Source organism: Acanthopagrus latus, chromosome 17 (genome assembly GCF_904848185.1).
Source record: "Acanthopagrus latus isolate v.2019 chromosome 17, fAcaLat1.1, whole genome shotgun sequence".
Taxonomy (NCBI): Eukaryota; Metazoa; Chordata; class Actinopteri; order Spariformes; family Sparidae; genus Acanthopagrus; species Acanthopagrus latus.
Window position 1 is genome coordinate 17,580,419 of NC_051055.1, and position 16,124 is coordinate 17,596,542.

General features: G+C 43.6%; 2 protein-coding genes and 2 non-coding genes across 9 annotated transcripts in view; 1 reads left to right on the forward strand and 3 right to left on the reverse strand.

The window, feature by feature from the left end:
• The window catches only part of invs (inversin), a 22,711-nt gene extending 16,495 nt beyond the window's left edge, over positions 1 to 6,216 (forward strand). For all 5 annotated transcript variants that reach the window (XM_037073366.1, XM_037073370.1, XM_037073371.1 and 2 more), the window contains 4 exons: positions 218 to 800; positions 1,360 to 1,511; positions 5,360 to 5,446; positions 5,528 to 6,216. In XM_037073366.1, the coding sequence (XP_036929261.1) occupies positions 218 to 800; positions 1,360 to 1,511; positions 5,360 to 5,446; positions 5,528 to 5,643 (938 nt within the window). In that variant the 3' untranslated portion in view covers positions 5,644 to 6,216. The remainder of the gene's footprint in view (positions 1 to 217; positions 801 to 1,359; positions 1,512 to 5,359; positions 5,447 to 5,527) is intronic.
• trnat-ugu lies at positions 2,371 to 2,443 on the reverse strand. The gene has a single exon. It is a non-coding gene; the product is annotated as a tRNA-Thr (tRNA).
• On the reverse strand, positions 6,197 to 16,009 carry tex10 (testis expressed 10). Of its 2 annotated transcripts, none has more exons than XM_037073374.1 (16): positions 15,665 to 16,009; positions 15,194 to 15,390; positions 14,905 to 15,092; positions 14,482 to 14,808; positions 14,177 to 14,389; positions 13,792 to 14,044; positions 13,600 to 13,712; positions 13,143 to 13,390; positions 12,741 to 12,876; positions 11,804 to 11,973; positions 10,605 to 10,782; positions 9,620 to 9,842; positions 7,382 to 7,462; positions 7,116 to 7,300; positions 6,776 to 6,986; positions 6,197 to 6,687 (listed from the first exon to the last, which is right to left on the reverse strand). In XM_037073374.1, exons 2-16 carry the CDS (start codon positions 15,374 to 15,376, stop codon positions 6,565 to 6,567), a joined length of 2,832 nt encoding a protein of 943 aa, XP_036929269.1. In that variant the 5' UTR covers positions 15,377 to 15,390; positions 15,665 to 16,009; the 3' UTR covers positions 6,197 to 6,564. The 2 variants fall into 2 exon arrangements, with proteins under 2 accessions (XP_036929269.1, XP_036929268.1); XM_037073373.1 differs by having other exon boundaries at positions 15,194 to 15,393.
• trnat-ugu lies at positions 8,362 to 8,434 on the reverse strand. The gene has a single exon. It is a non-coding gene; the product is annotated as a tRNA-Thr (tRNA).
• Positions 16,010 to 16,124: the final 115 nt, after the last annotated feature.

A 16,124-nucleotide genomic window follows, 5' to 3' on the forward strand; every position in this document is an offset into this window, starting at 1 on the left:
GAGAGCGTAATTGGATTTATTTTTTGCCATTAATCTGAGAGTGTTTTGCTAATTTGCACAAAGTGTTGTATTGGTATAGTGAAATAAAAGTTTTTGATTATTTTTTATAACTTTATATAATTCTTTCTTAAAATAAAAAACATAATTCCTACAATTAAAGACACATAAAGCAGGGAAAATATTTCCTTCATGATTTCCCTTGATTTCTTTCCCTAAGCCCACAAGACCCGGTCCTCCAGAAGAAGTAAAGCATCTGACCCATATGAGCTTCCTGATGCTTCGAGCCGCCACTGTCATGTGACCGCTGACCCTGTTCCGGATGCTCCCCAGACCACCAGGCTGAAGGAACTTCTTTCGCCCTCCAGCTGCAGCCAGCCTCTCAACCTCAAACCCAGACCCCCATCCACGCCCAAAGTCAGGGAACGACCTTCCTCAAACACATGCGCTCCCTCCACGAGCATCTCCATGACGGGCCAGGCTGACGCTATTACCAGAGAATGCATTCCTGTAAAAAAGAGTAACGCTCACACGACTGTGCAGGCTGCCCCCGGCAAGACTGATGCCCACACCTCTCCACAAAAGCACCGAAACCACAAGGAGCAGACTTCAGAAAAGGCCGCCACCAGAGACCGAACTCACACTCCCTCATTAAGAAACAGATCATCTTTAGACCACAAAAGCCCTTCGAGAAAAACTGCCACACACACACCCAACCCGACACGCACACACAGGGAACACAGCAAAGAGCAGCGCAGGACGAGGAGCGAGGCTGCACGCATCATCCAGGGAGCTTGGCGAAGGTGAGCTTGTGTTTGTACCTGGAGGGGTGTTCAGTAGCCGGAGCTTATCTGGCAGTGCCATGTGGTGCCCACATGTGCCCTCTCCCACGTACATGCCAGCCCATTCTCATCTCTCCTGTAACCCCTCCCCCCCCCCAACGTTTGGTCTGGATGCCATCAACACTTGAGCAATGGGGGGGGGAGCGTGGGAGATGGGTGAGACGAGGAGGCAGGGGACAGATGGGCTGTAATCTAGAGCTTTCATACTGCTTTAACAAGAGGCTAAAAGTTCAGCAGCGCTGCTCTAATAGCTACCAGCAGCCTCTCACACACTCTGTGTTTCTCTTAGACGCTGCCAGTCCGCCGCAGGAGGCCCTCTGTTTCCATTCAGCTTCACAATTATATTCTGTATGTGCTGCCTATTAGCTGCCTTGAATAAACTCTGTTTACTCTGTTTATCCTCACTGAATATTAGTGTGAGGACTCGCCAGCTTTTAGACCTTTGAACGCAGTCTGAGATTTTTTTATTGAGTGGCGTGCATGTGTATGCCCTTGCATGTGTTCGTGTGTGTGTCTGCAGGTTCTGCGCACGCAGACGGAGAGAGGTGAGGGCCTGCGAAGAGGTGGAGTCAAGGGAGTCAAACAACGGCCACCACAGGAAGAAGATGGAAGTCAGAGTCCAGCAGGCTAAACTGTCCGCGAGTAAGAGCTCAGTGCTGCAGAGCATCTACGGTGAGATCATTGCTTCCTTTTTTAAAGGGTGGGGAGCATTATCTGTATGTATGATTTTAATGAATCACAAGTATGGACATACATACATTCATTCATACACATTCATATCCATTTGGGGATCATCATCTTGCCCAAGGACATCTGACATGCCACTGGAGCAAGAGAGTAAATCCACAGACCTGATCAGTGATAGACCAGCTCTACCTCCTGAGCCACAACCTGCCAGTCATACTGTATATACATGATTAACTTTGAAAGCAGTCCAGAGACATTGCCATCAAACACACTCGGCACCAGTATGCAGTCAGAGATTTAATGTGTCTAATACGTACTGAATGATATATATTATTGAGCAGAGCAGTTACAAAGAAGAAGTTTGAAACAAGTGACTAAACAGTCCTTGAGAGTGATGCTGCAGTTTGGACGTCTGGCAGTGTAATCATTTATTAATCAGGGTGATGGCTGATTAGCTGAGAGTCCAAACTCGAAGGTCAAAAACTAAAAAAAAAAAAAAAAAAATAGGACTGACTGGAGCTGAGATCGAAACAGCAAAGACATTCTCAAATTTGTCAGTGATGCAGGGGAAGAAGCAAAGAAGGGCAGGGACTTTTCCTTACATAAAACAAACGAGGAACTATTTTTAAGCTCTCCTTTTTTTAAGCTCCCTGATGTGATCAGGTTATGTAGGAACATAATAAAATAAGTCTTAATTAAAAACACATTTACACATAAAACAGAATGCAGAACAATGGTACATCAGTCAAACTACCTCTTGTGGATCACTTGTGAGTGTCCTTGATCACTGATTGAAAGTTTCAGGTGTTTATTTGTCTCCACTGAGGATTAAAAAGGTAAAAACAGGCCCTAATGGGATTTGAACCCATGACCCCTGGTTTACAAGACCAGTGCTCTAACCACTGAGCTATAGAGCCCATGTGAAATACAGAAATCAAGTCTTGAATTTGAAGACAACACCTTAGACACTCATCACATTCATGGGTGTGGAGTCGTACCAGATAAACTAGTTACAAGAGTGTACTTAGCTTCACAGCAATCCAGTGTTGTAGCAGTCTCGTGAGCAGTTGAAAGAGACGAGGACTTGTTTTAAAACATAGAAAGAGTCAATAAAATGGTTCCATACAGCTCGTAAAGCATAATCTAAATCTCTGGAAGACCCCAAATCACAAAGATTGTGATGTGTAAGTGTTTAAATATCGCTTTTCAAATTAATTTGGGATTTCTTGCCTTATTTCTGATTAGCTATATGGAAACACTTTATGTTTTTTTTCTGATGTTTTTGTTACATCAAGTCTTTTCTCCTGGGGTTGTGACACACAAAATTATCTGCCGTTTTACAGCCGCTTTTTTCACAATGTAAGCTTATGGGAAAAGGTGGGGCAATGTAATTACACAATTTGGCAAGAAGGAAAGTCGGCTTCAAAGCCTGGCGCTCTTGGCGGCTTGATCTAATTCAGTTGTTTAGGAGAACGCTGCAACGTGTTTTGCTGTGAAGCTCCAGAAATGTATTGTTGACCAACTCCAGCTGACTTTCCATGAGCACAGGGGCGAGTCATGAATCACTTTATTTATTTATTTTCTTTAAGTTGAAAAGTACAGAGAGCACCATAAGCAATTTCCTGCTAATTCATTTTGCACATCAATCTAAATGCAGAGCAATGTTAAATCTGCCAAACAACCTCTCATACATCATCTTTATTTATTGATTAGAGGTTTCAGGTGTTTCTTTGTGGCCTTTGAGGATGAAATCTAAGGAATCAGGCTTCAATGGGAATTGAACCCATGTTCCCTAGTTTACTAGATCAGTGCACTAACCACTGTTGCCAACCAACATTCACACCCTCTGCACTAAAAGAATGTCTTTTCCAGTCAATTTGGGATCTTAGGGCCTCTGAAGTCTTGGCTTGCTTCCGATGAGCTGTTTTGGAGCCATTTTATGTTTTTTTGCATTTTAAAACAAGTCCCCATCGGCACAGAGGTGAGAAGACGATGACTGAATTTTCAGTTTTGGGGGATCGTTTCCTTTAAGTTGCAACCCACAAAAAGAAACAGAATGTTCTAGTGTTGAGTTACCCTTCATGGTAGAAGCCTTTCTGTCGTAATTTAAGCCACAGCTCTTGAATTACAAACAGATTTGGAACAGACTTAGATTTTGTGGGATTAAAGGAAGAAGCTGGAAATCAGGATGGTTGTCATTCCAGCGTAGAACACGCTGTACGTGAACAGGAACCAGTGTAAATGTCTGGGTGATGCTTCAGCCCGCATACCAGGACAGTATCAGCCTGGCTGGCTGTGTGGAACCGGTAGGGTTTCGCCCCACAGACAGGCCTGACCTTCATCACACATCACCAGGTGATGATGGGAGAACAGGCAGAAACCTCGCCGCGCCAAAACATACAAGCACACACGGCGTCTTGGCTCAGACAGACAGAGAGACCCACACCCTGTACCCCGGACTACTCGCTCCATCCCAACCTTCTGACGTGGTTTTCCCCTCCCCCTTCTCACCTCACCTCCCTCTTTCCCTCCTTCTCGCTCTCTGACAGTCCTGGCACTGTGAAAAGTTCAGAGCTGTCAGGGGGAATGTCAGACGACTGCGTAGAGCAATCTACTAAACACACACACACACTACATACACGGTGCCACACACATACACACACACATTTCATGACACTCGTTCTCGTACTATTCTGACACTTGTGACACACAACCCTGGACTGGGTCACACTGCTCCGTTAATCATCATAAACCGTATTTTGTAATTGTCTTATTAACTTTATCTCGAATATCTCTTCACGGATCTAAAGTAGCACACATGGAGAGAGTGTAATATATTTTTGCATCACAGTCAACAAAACTACATTTGTGAAAGGATTGCTCGTGCAAGTTTGATTTGTTTTTTGTTTCTTTTAGATCTCTTATATGTTTTGTACCTTTATTTGATACTAACAAGTGAATACAGATAGAAAATGAAGAAGAGGATGACTTGGAGTGTTAATGCTTGTATGTCAGGGCCATAGACTGTTTTTAAAGTACTGGTATACCTACATTTTAAATTTAGGTGCTTCCAGTAATACAGTTTAATTTTACTCTTAGAAAAAAAAATCATGTAAATGACTGTAACCAGGAATCAAATTCAGACAAAACTGTTATTTTTTCCCCATCCAAATCACAGCACACAGAACAAGAAATTGCGATAAGTTTGAACGTGCTGATGTTTAACGTGCTTGCTGAAATCAGGCATACAGGAGCAACCAATGAAAATGTTGCCCTTGACAGATTTTTGGGCGCATGTGAGACCCAAATAGTTGCAACACGGAACTCTGCATGCTTCAGGCTCTCTTCATAACATAAACAAGCTACGAGTTACCAAGGAGATCAGACGTGCAGGGAGTTTATTCTGTTGTACTGCAGCAAAATGAAAGAATTCTTAGTAAAATAGATTTTAAATATGAAATCAATGCCGAGAAGCGTTAAAGCTGTCAAACTACCTCTTGTGGATCCACCTGTGAGCATCTTTTAGCATAGACTGGACATTTCAGGCATTTGTCAGCTTGTAGGACCAAAAAGGTACAAACCAGGACCAGTTCCGATTTGAACCCATGACCACTGCTCTAACCCCTGAGCTCTAGAGCCCTTAAAAAACATGGCAAAATCAGCTTGCAGCTATGAAGACAACAGCCTGGACTACTATGGCTGTGAAGTCAGGCCAGGGACAGGAGTGTCCTGAGTTTTGTTATGCAGCACCAGCTGCTTGAAACTGTTCAGAGGATGTGCCTGCAAATCTAAATGAAGATGTCGGACAAAACTGTTTCTCTGCCATCCTTTAGGCAACTCTATGGCCAAACGGGGGCGTTCACTTCGGGGCTCTCAGTCTCAGCTGCTCCTGGACATGCCGCTACGCACACAGAGCCAGTGTAAGTACACACACGCACACAGACAGGCAGTTTAATGAAGACAAAGTCACTAAAATGTGGTTTTATGTGCTTATTTTGCAGTGAGCGGTATAGAATGTGTGCACCTTACTGATGCCGTGAATCAAGCCAAGCAGTACTCTTACCACCTGAGACCACATAGTGCTGGACAGGGGACCAGAGGCCGGGGAAAACATTGAAACCACACACACACACACACACACACACACGAAAACTTCATGTTCTTTGATGTTTTCTCAGCTGGCTGGCCGCCTCCACCTCTATAGAATTACTACGCACATTGTTCGCTCAATGTGCCAAGCTTTCTAAAATTAAGCCATATGACATCAGAGCCATGACCTCACGGGGTGGGGTTAAGTCTACAGAAATGGTGTGTGTAAAAGATAACCTTTCATCCATTGTGGAAGGAACACATACACACGCCGTCTCCCTCGTTCTCCGTCGCTCTCGCACACATACTGAGATAACCTTTCCTCCTGTTGTGGAGAATGAGGCAGTCTATCAACAGCCGGTCATACAGATAGCCCACCTGCAGCCACACACACACACACACACACACAGTTTGGTCTATAAGTGCTTTCCCTCTCAAGAGAAATATGTATGTCTTAACTATGCAGCTTATTTACTTTACAAAAATATTCCATATCGTGTAATTTTAGATTTATATCATACCTCAGTGTTTGTTGTTTTTTATTGCATTATAATAAATAAAAATAAAAACTGACACAAAAGGCAGCTTGGATTTAACTTTATTTTGCCTTTTTTTTTTTGCTTTTTTGTTTTTATCAAAAATTGGCAGGTGTCCCCAGAAAGCACTGGACAACGTTCAGCAACAACAACAAAACTCAGACAAAATAATTACCTGGCCAAGGACAAAGCAATAAAGAGGCATCTTAAGATACAGAAAAAATTGAGCTCTGAGAAGAATGTGGAGTATTCTTTGCCACACAGAATAAAAAAAAAAAAAGACTTCTTCACTGTATTCCTGTCTGAAAGTTCTGTTGTATGTGCTTGTGCCTACAGAGCTCTGTGAGTGTTTGGTTTGTAAAAGAGGCTGTAAAATGTTTGAACACACCAGGTAGGTCTGGTGGGTGCGTCGGTCAGTAGATGTCTCGAAGGCCCATGTTTCCCCGACGGGCAGAAGAGCTGTGAGCCACAGTGACGCTGTAATAGTAGAGCAAGTCTGTCAACCACTGTTCCCTGGTTGGACCACGGGAGTATCTCTGAAACACACATGCAGAGAGAAATCAGGTTGACGTACTTCATCTCTCCATCCAAACCTTATGACCCATCCCATATCTGAGTGTTTACCGTGAGGTTTTGAATGATCTCTTGGAGCAGAGCGGCGTTGGCCAGCAGCTGACTGTGGAGCGGCGCATGCTGCAGCAGCATCGTCAGGATCTGTCCGAGCTGGGGCAGTTCTTCCTCGTTCACGTCTCCAACACGCATCAACTGCAGGACCATTCGCAGCAGGCGAGGAACGGTGCTCAGCGCTGACACACAAGCGCCCCATATTGCCTCCCTGGAAGTGTGACACAAAGGTGATTTAAATCCAGCAAACTACTCCTATAAAAAGGCCAGGATTTGGTATGAACAGGAGATCATTTCCAAAGACAGATCAGATATACAGTTGTGATGATTCGACACATACCTTTTGTGGTTGGTTTCAGAAGGTAACTCCTGCTGCAGAGTGATGAGCAGAGCCAGCAGGCTGAGGCAGCACTGAGACAAGAAGCGCACCACGGGCTCTATCGGCAGGACTGATAGATCCAATAATCTGGCTACAGCTCTGAGAAGCCCTGCCGCCATACTGTCGGGAACAACCCCTAACTTAGTCTGAAAAATACACAGGTCATGTTTTCAGTCCCGTGTTGTTCTCAATGTATTTTATCCTGCTTAAAGAAAAAAGTCTCTTACCAGGTATTGGCAGATGCCATTTTGCAGAATGTCAAAGCACTGAGACTTGGAACCAAGAGTTTCCAGACAGTGGCAGACCTCCTAAGAAGGACACGATTAAATTAATAAAAAAATAATTTAAGATCAAATACATTTTCTCTTTCAATACAACTCATTGACTGACAAAAGAAGAGAGAGATTTAAAGAATTCTGGGAGGGGGGAAGGCTACCATACAGCCAAAACAAAGACAAGAAAATATGAAAAGGCATATCTCACCCTTGGCTTCACCACTAAAATGATGGGTAATGAAGAGAAACCACAGTGTATTCTGTTTCACACAATATCAGTTCCAAAACTGTCTTATTAGACAGTAAGTCATAGAAGACAGTACATGGAGACTAAACATCCAGAACCACAGGGAAGGGAAGCCTGTGCATTTCTTTAGAAAAACAGCTACTCCACTGTGGTCAGCTGAGTAGTCAACAGCGTCACTTCACTAAACTGCTAGACTCTAGACTCATGATACAATAAGTGTTCCTTAATTAGTTTGTCTACCGAGATGTCACACTGAAGGTGCAGTTCTGTATTAATTACAGATAGACAATGTTAAAAATAAATTCTACAGGAATCTGCAAGCAAAAGATGTATGTGTATGGGTGGGGTGGGTATCTTAAAATTATTGTTCTCTATAAAAGGGGGGCCCAACAGAAAACCTTTGGGAACAACTGGGCAACGGGAAGCTGATCCATCCAAAAATGTCATTTGCTCCTCCAATACTAGACCATTACACATACTGTAAATGCTAAGTTGAAGTAAGATGCTGGCACTTTTCATAGAAAATAATTCTTAATAATGAAGATTTCCCACATTAATCTCAATGTAAGCAGTATACAATTTGTCAGACTACTACCTTTTGTGGCTCACCTGTGACTGTCTATAAGTACAGACTGGACACTTTTGATGTTTATTTGCCTCCACTAAGGACCAAAAAGATAAAAACAGGCCCTAATGGGATTTGAACCCATGACCCCTGGTTTACAAGACCAGTGCTCTAACCACTGAGCTATAGAGCCCACGTCACAAGGTGTATCCCGACTTGTAAACATGAAGACAACACCTAGGACTATTATGCCTGTGCAGACAGACAAGATTAACTAGTTACAGGAGTGAGCTTTGTTATGTTTTGTAGCAACAGCTGGTTGAAGTTGCTCAAGATATGTTTTGGAAATCTACATGGTGATGGTGATAGTGATTTAACTTTTACCATAATTCTTCAGATGAAATGCATTACTGCTGTAAATATAAAGAGGATTATAGCATAAGAAAGACTACACGAGTATCTCTACATTCCTGTCTGGATAGTGTGAGGCCTTCACTTCATCGTGATTTTACCAAACAAAAGAGTCACTGAAACAGCATCTAAATTTAATTCTCGCTGCGATGGAGATGAGATGGTTTTCAGGCCTAAGAAGCTGCCACAAACTTTTTAAAAGTGAAAAATAAGGCTCAGCTTTTCCTCATTAACTTCAAATCCAAATCAAATTTCTCATTAGCGTTTATCAAATTGAGGCGTGTGTGTGTGTGTGTGCGTCCCGAAGTGCAGGAGTGAGTCCGAGCCAGTGTGTGTCACAGTGGTGCACCTGTTGGCATTCTCGCCGTCATTAAAAACAATCCCATCTCATTAGTCGAACCAGAGTTGACACAGTCCGTCCCTTAATGCCCCCCTGCCCCACCCCACTCGCCACCATGTGTCCCCTCCCTCCTCCTTCCCTCCACTTGCCTGTGATTGACTCAGACAGGGAGATGAGAGAGGCAGGATCTGAGGGCTTAATTGAGGAGCTGAATTAGTGATTATAAGCCCCCCACTTGCTCACACACACTTGCCCCAGGGCATAGTTACATTTAACTGTAATTTCTGTGCAGAAATGTCACACTCCCATCATGCCATGGGCTCTCATTAGCATTTGTGCATATCCGCTGTGCCCGATAACCACGCATCTCCAACCTGCGCAACGCGATAAAGGTTCCCCTCTCAGCCGGAGTGGCCACGATAAAGCTTCCACCCTCTGAGCTCTTTGTGAGAGACATAGTGGGACCAGGGGGGACTGAAAGACCACAGCTGTGTCCAGAATATCAACACCTTTCACTTTTCAAAACAACGTCTTTTCTTCGCCACCAAGACTCCTAGTTTGTAAGAGTTGGAATGTATGTAAGGTTTTGTGTTAGGTGCAGGAAAAGACAATGTGCAGAGTACGCACCTCAACAACATCCCAGTGGTGTGTGAACTGCTCCAGCGGGGTAGGATACAGACTGAGGGGTGAGAGAGGGGAGGGAGGCAGAACGCTCTCCTCGTCGGCGTCCTGCAGGGTAGCGAGCTTGTCGGATGAGAAGCCCGTCAGGGTGGAGAACAGGAAGCTGATGTAGTCGATGTCTTGCAGAGCTGCTTCCTGGCTCCCGACTGACCAGTTACTCAGAGATGACCTAGAGAACATAAAAATGGAGCATCACATTTTCCTACAGCTTGTAATTTAGCTTCTAAAATATGACTCAATGCTGACGTTAAATTTGAAGTAACATGTTCATGCTCCTTATTGGAATCTCCTAGCATTACTGTTTTTGTGAATGTTTCGTAACAGCACATACAGTTATGAAAAATCCTTCCTTGTCTTGAGGGAAGAATAAATCTGTAACAGTAGGAAATGCATGTGAACAACAAGTGTGTTTTGTGAAGGCCGGGAGGCACATGCAGAGAACTGTCTTCTCAATACTCCATGACGGCTCTGCATTCCTGCCTCCCAAAGAGCTCTTTGTATTACACCCGTTATACTCATTCACATCCTGTATGAAGTCAGCACTCCCTACGCTCAAACTTTGTGTAACACTGCCCAACTGACACAAGAAAAAGGTCAGACATACAGAGGCACAAACACCACTACAGGGTTAGGTCATCTGCGGTTGTATAACATGATAATGATTATTATAATTTTATGTTATTTTATTATACAGTGAGTTAAATATCAAATATACAGAGCATCCACATCAGCACCTGACAACAGGCAGGTATGAAAGCAGATAAAATGTAAAAGACATCTGTGATAGTGTAATAGTGCCATCTCATGGTGACATGCTATAGTGCTGTGATAATCCACACACACACACACACACACACACACACACACACACACACACACACCAGTAAGTTTAATGTGGCCTCCTGCAGGTGTATGGCAAGTTAAGGCTCACCTAAGGTGTACGATACGAATCAGAGAGGCAGCGAGGCCAGCTGAGATTCGTCCGGCCGTGCAGCAGGAGCTCAGATTGGCCAGAAGGGGCTGAGACATCTTGGGAAGGAAGTAGAGCAGCTGCACCATTCGTTGCTGAGACTCTGCGGGGAGCAGCACCACAACTCCTTCCTCCGGATCTTCATGCACACATGCACACACACACATACACCACATGTAATTACATAAAGACAGCAATGCACTGCACCTTCTAGGGATATAACATGAAGCTTTATCAAGAAAATGAAAGCGATACCAGGAAAACCAGGCTATGTTCGGACTGGCAAAAAAGAGACAGACAGGCAGGCAGAGCCACTACAGTGAGGGTTCAGATAATGTGTGTGTGTGCGTGGTGTTCTGTCTGTCTCTGACGCACATGCTGATGTCAGAAGCCCCCAGACAAAAGGAGTCTTGTGATGGGGTGAATTGCTGGCTCTGCGGCAGTTTCTGTCCGATCGCTGCCCCCCCCCTCCAGGCCCCCTTCTGTAACACACCAGCCTAACTATCTGACCATCCTCAGAGCAGTGGGTATGGTCTCATTACAGCTGTCTGCCTCTGGTTGTACTTCAGTTTCACAAAGTTATGTGGGTTTGGAAACATGGAGCTACAGTGCCCCCTAGGGATTCTATGGCGGTCTCCTGGCTCACTAACAGTTTTCTCTTCAGTAATCTCACCATTTTATAAATGTTTATGCATAAGAAAAGAATAAAATAATTTTACACATAGTGTAGATACATTTATGTTTCACTAATTCAGCGTTGGATATAAGAAACACCTAATTCTGCGCTTGCATTTCCTAAATCTTGGAACAGCAGTTGATAATCCAGATAAAGAGCAAGATAAGCCTCTAGTCCTAAGACTACTACAACTCTCTTTGGAATTAAAGTTTCAAACTTTCCACACCCTCATCAGAGCCTCCAGTCTATGGAAAACACCTGATCGGACACTGCTGACTGGGGTGTGTCCAGAGGTGCGACAGGTTTCAATCCAGTTTTCTGTCCCACATGAGTTAGTGACAAATTCCTTTTAAAACCTGGTTGTGATAGAGTTGTCTAAGTATAATTAATAGTGTGATATCACAAAAAAATGTTTCTGTGACAAGTTGCCCCAAAATCTACCAACACTGTCTCTTCGTTTTTCTCTCTACTCAAGTGTGTGTACCGTAGAGCCTGCAGGCATGTGTCTGCAGACTGTTCAGCAGGTCTTTGTGTCCTCGAGAAGCAGCAGCCTGGATGGACAGGATGAGTTGTGCAGACAGGGCAGGGTTACGGTGGCCCAGCTGGGACAACTGCAAAGGAAGAGCTGCCAGCCAACGACATAGCACCTTACTCCTTCAGAGGGACAGACAGAGGGATAACACGCAGATGTGTAAGTGAATGAAATTGCAGCCACAGTTACAGTAAATGAGAATGTATCTGGATTTAAAGCCATAATGAATGGTTTTGGTCCTCGGTAGAAGACTTTTGCATGTCACTGAATGTGTAAATCTGGGTTTTTACATCCGTATAGGCCTGAATCATAATTAAGAAGTTAAGAACACAGATTCAAATTCTTTGCCATCCATTTTATTGACAAAAGAATTATTGGGATTCATTTTTTATGCAGCCTGTACAACACATAATCACAAAGAAACCCTCCCTGCCCTTGGCTGGATTAACAAACTACACCCTAAGCAGTCACTAGTCTATTTTTTAACAGGACAAAGCACGGTGGACTTCCGGAATTGTTAAATTTCTTGAAAACAACCCAAGGTTAACAAGGTTTGGTAGTTTCAAGCAGTAGTTTGTATTGTTATCATCCAAATATTTAACATTCATCGGCTAATATGTCAAAAGGGATTCCTCCCAATTCAAATCCTGTAGTAAAATCTGGGGTTGTGAGATGCAGCCTGGCTGTTCATAACAATTAATCTATAGTGCAAAGGTATTATGTTTTCTCCAACAAGCTTAATAATAAAATTCTGACTTGTTAAATAAAACCGGTGCCTTACAATATGGGGATACTGCTGCAATTATTGTTACATAATTAAGCTGTATACAAGTCCTCTAAATCTCCAGTTTGAAAATCTCACTGTTGCAGCAACAGTGGTTGAATTTACCTTGCTATGTGTGTCTGTCCCTGCTCCTGCAGGTAGAGCTTGCTATAGAAAGACAGCAGCAGAGAACGTGTCTGTAGTGTCAGGTGCATCTGCCTATAGTAGACATGCACAGCTGCCAGCAGGTCCTCGGTCACTGCTACACAAATACAAACACACAAACAGGTATGTTCACACTCCAGTAGGTGATAAATTATGTTTAAATAAGTGTTAAATAGCTCTGTATTCCAACAATAATCCATGTTAAAGAGTGTTTGGTCAGAAACGCAATTTCTTCTAGTTTACTATCTCCTATCCTGACACCAACCCATAATTTTGTTATAAAGCACCTAGATCCATTAAGTTTGCTTTTGTGTTTATCAAAATCAGATTCACTTACTCATTTCATACACAACAATTGCTTACTTTTGCTCCTCTGAGTGAACACCATCTTCCACACTGTACCAAGCAGCATGTGGAGCTGCCTGTAGCTCAGTTTCCCTCCACTGCCCAGAGTGTCTTGGACAAATGTCCTCAGAGGCGCCAGCCAGTCTCCATCTGTCTCTCTGCCTAGTCCTTGCCTCTGGCTGAGGGACACCATGACCTGACATAGTGTGATGTTCAGGGCCAGAGGCTCGACTGTCTGTCCTGGGACAGCTGTGGTCTGCTTACTCCTAAAGGATGGTGATATTAGTTACAGTTCATTTAGATGTTCAAAACAGTAGGTGTGATTACAGATCCTACATAGTTCATACCCTGATGATCAAAACATGAAAATCTGAATTTGATCAAAGACACCATACCACAACTTGTAATTATTTTTTTCTTAAACTCTCGCATAATGTGCATAATAATGTTTAAACTGAACCCTAATAATCGTTACCTTTTAAGATCAACCTTCTTTTTATGTTTCGGTGTGTCCCGAGTTCCATAAGGAAAGTTTTTCATGAAGTGCTGCTTGAAATCTCCAAGGTATTCTTTATAGAACCACGCATCCTACAAGAAGAAAACATTCAGTAAAACCTTTTCTGGTACAAAAAAAACATGGATGATATTAGTATATGCCTTGTCTCACCAGTGCATCCCGGTGTTCCTGCTGCGGTGCCAGTTTTCTCAGCAGCTGCAGAATAGACAACACCTGGAACATTACTGACATGGCGTCTGGGGTGAGCAGGTGAGCACTATCAGTGCTGCTCCAGGGACAGTCGCCAGTGGTGGCTTCTACCCACACTTCGAGCAAAAGAGGCACCAGTGTGGCTGCAAAGCTCTTAACGGCCTCAGCTGAATCCAGACCCTCTCCCACTGCAGGTCCCGGATCCACATCTGGTCTACATGATGACAGATTAATATTAAGAATATGTTAAACAAGAAATATAATTGTTTAGATTCAATTGAAACAAGGTTAGTAATTGCTATGACTCCTAAATAACATGTTTAATATCGTATGGTATCTATAGTACCTGAGTCTATAGGTGGACTGTGGAGTAGGTTTAGCCCCAGAATGCTCATACACCTTAACGCCAACCTTGCTGTAGATGAGCTCTTCCCAAACGAGATGAAGAGGTGTAATCTTGCCCTCTCCAGAGGAGCCAAACACTCGTTCAGCTGGGTCAAATATGTCACCTTCCTCGACTGGTCTTTCCTCAACTACTGCCTGCAGAAAGCGTCCAAGCCTGAAGTCAAAATGACACAAAACAAAAGGTTAGCAGCTAGAATTATAATTTGACAAATCCCTCCTGAATCTGTGTTCATATGACCTCCATACCTAAGAAGCACAGAGAGCCGCCACTGCTGGCTTGTCACAACCCTGCTAGGGTTAACCGACAACGCCCATGTCCGCCCCTTAGCATCCTGAGCCTTTTTGGCTCCTCCACTGTTTTGTCTGTGAGAGATCAACTCCAGGAAGTTGGTGAGAAGCACCGCAGGCCGTGCTGCTAGCAGAGAAGGGTAGTGCTCCAGCAACACATCGAGGATCTTCATAGCATCCTCCTGGATGCCTGTCTCAATGTGGGTCATGGCACAAGACAGATGGGCACTGAGGAGGGGGAAGAAAGGAGCCACTCGCTCTGCAGGCACAGACTGTGCAATGAACCTGGAAGGAGCAAGGCATTTCAGTCCATGTCATTTGATAAAGAAACAAAAAGTGCTCTTTTTACTGTATAGTTGTATAGTATTTTGCTATACTGACTTGAGCACGCGTGTAGCAGCAACACGAACATTGCCATCCTTGTCTGTGAAAACAGCTGCCACTTCAGAAAGCAGACGAGAGAGATGCTGCTCTAACAGGGAGGGATTAAGGGGCAGCAACTCTCTCAAACCCGACAAGGCACTATGCTTCACATTGGCGTTGTAATGGTGGAGCTGAGACAGGAGGTCCTGGTGAAGTGGGAGGAAAGGGAGATAAAGAGGACACATTTCAATATTCTATAGAAAGCTGGTGAGTTTGCTGACATGTGAAACACAGTTGAAGTTCTTACATTGATACCGAGCTGTCTGTGGGTGGTGGGGCCACTTGTGTCTCTCTTCAGCTGTTCAGTTAGATTGATTCCCTTTGAGTGAAAGTTGGTGTTGGTGGCATTGTCAGCTTTGGGCTTCTTCTTTCCCACCTTTAACTTGACCTTCTGGAAGTCATCCTGTCTCTTCTTCTTCTTGGCCTTCATCTTTGCTGTCTATACTACTGCAGGTGCAGGTAAGGGGGGGCTGAATTAGTATTTTGATTTTAATAACAATAACTTTAACATTAGGACTAGGCGGCTGAAGCATTAAAACATACATCACAAAACATATAATCTATACAAATTGCACAATTGTTGCCCAGGATAATCATGCCAAAGGATGTAATACCATAAGAAACACAACAGGGCAGCTGCACCAGTTAGCTTATAGCTAACGTTAGCAGTCTCGTACCCGGTTCAGCATCATGTATGACAGTTCTTTATTTTACTTACCACAGAAAAGAATCTTGGCTGCAACCGTCAGAGGTTTACTCGGCATCAAACACTCTGTATAGAGCTAAAGACTAGCCCCCTGCTAACAATTATAAATACATATAAAAAGAAAAATATTCTGTATTCAAGCTCGTGCTGAAGCCTTGGGTCCTCTGGGTATGTGTGTATATGTTTACTAACGGTTAGATGAGCTAACGGCTGCGGGGCTTATAATATAAAACCTCTGTGGCTGAATATACATTGTTTTTTTCCCCAGATATCGTATGCACTCACTTATAATTGTTAAGAATGAGATACAAATGCTACCCCCGAGTGTATTTGGAAGTACCAATGTTTTTAATACATTGTTCGGTATTGCTCCAGCAAGGTATCACGGCAAACCCCGGTGTTTAAAACGAACGGACGCATAGTTGTCCACACAAGTGCCTTACAAATATTAATTTATTCCCTCGAAATGTCC

What these genes read in the sequence shown, in the direction of transcription:
- tex10 (XM_037073374.1), bottom strand. Translation starts at nt 15,376, where the DNA reads ATGAAGGCCAAGAAGAAGAAGAGACAGGATGACTTCCAGAAGGTCAAG. An exon ending in AGGAACACCGGGATGCACTG is followed by an intron (nt 13,713 to 13,791) that starts GTGAGACAAGGC and finishes TTCTTCTTGTAG; the next exon opens with GATGCGTGGTTCTATAAAGA. An exon ending in ATGGCATCTGCCAATACCTG is followed by an intron (nt 7,301 to 7,381) that starts GTAAGAGACTTT and finishes TGTATTTTTCAG; the next exon opens with ACTAAGTTAGGGGTTGTTCC.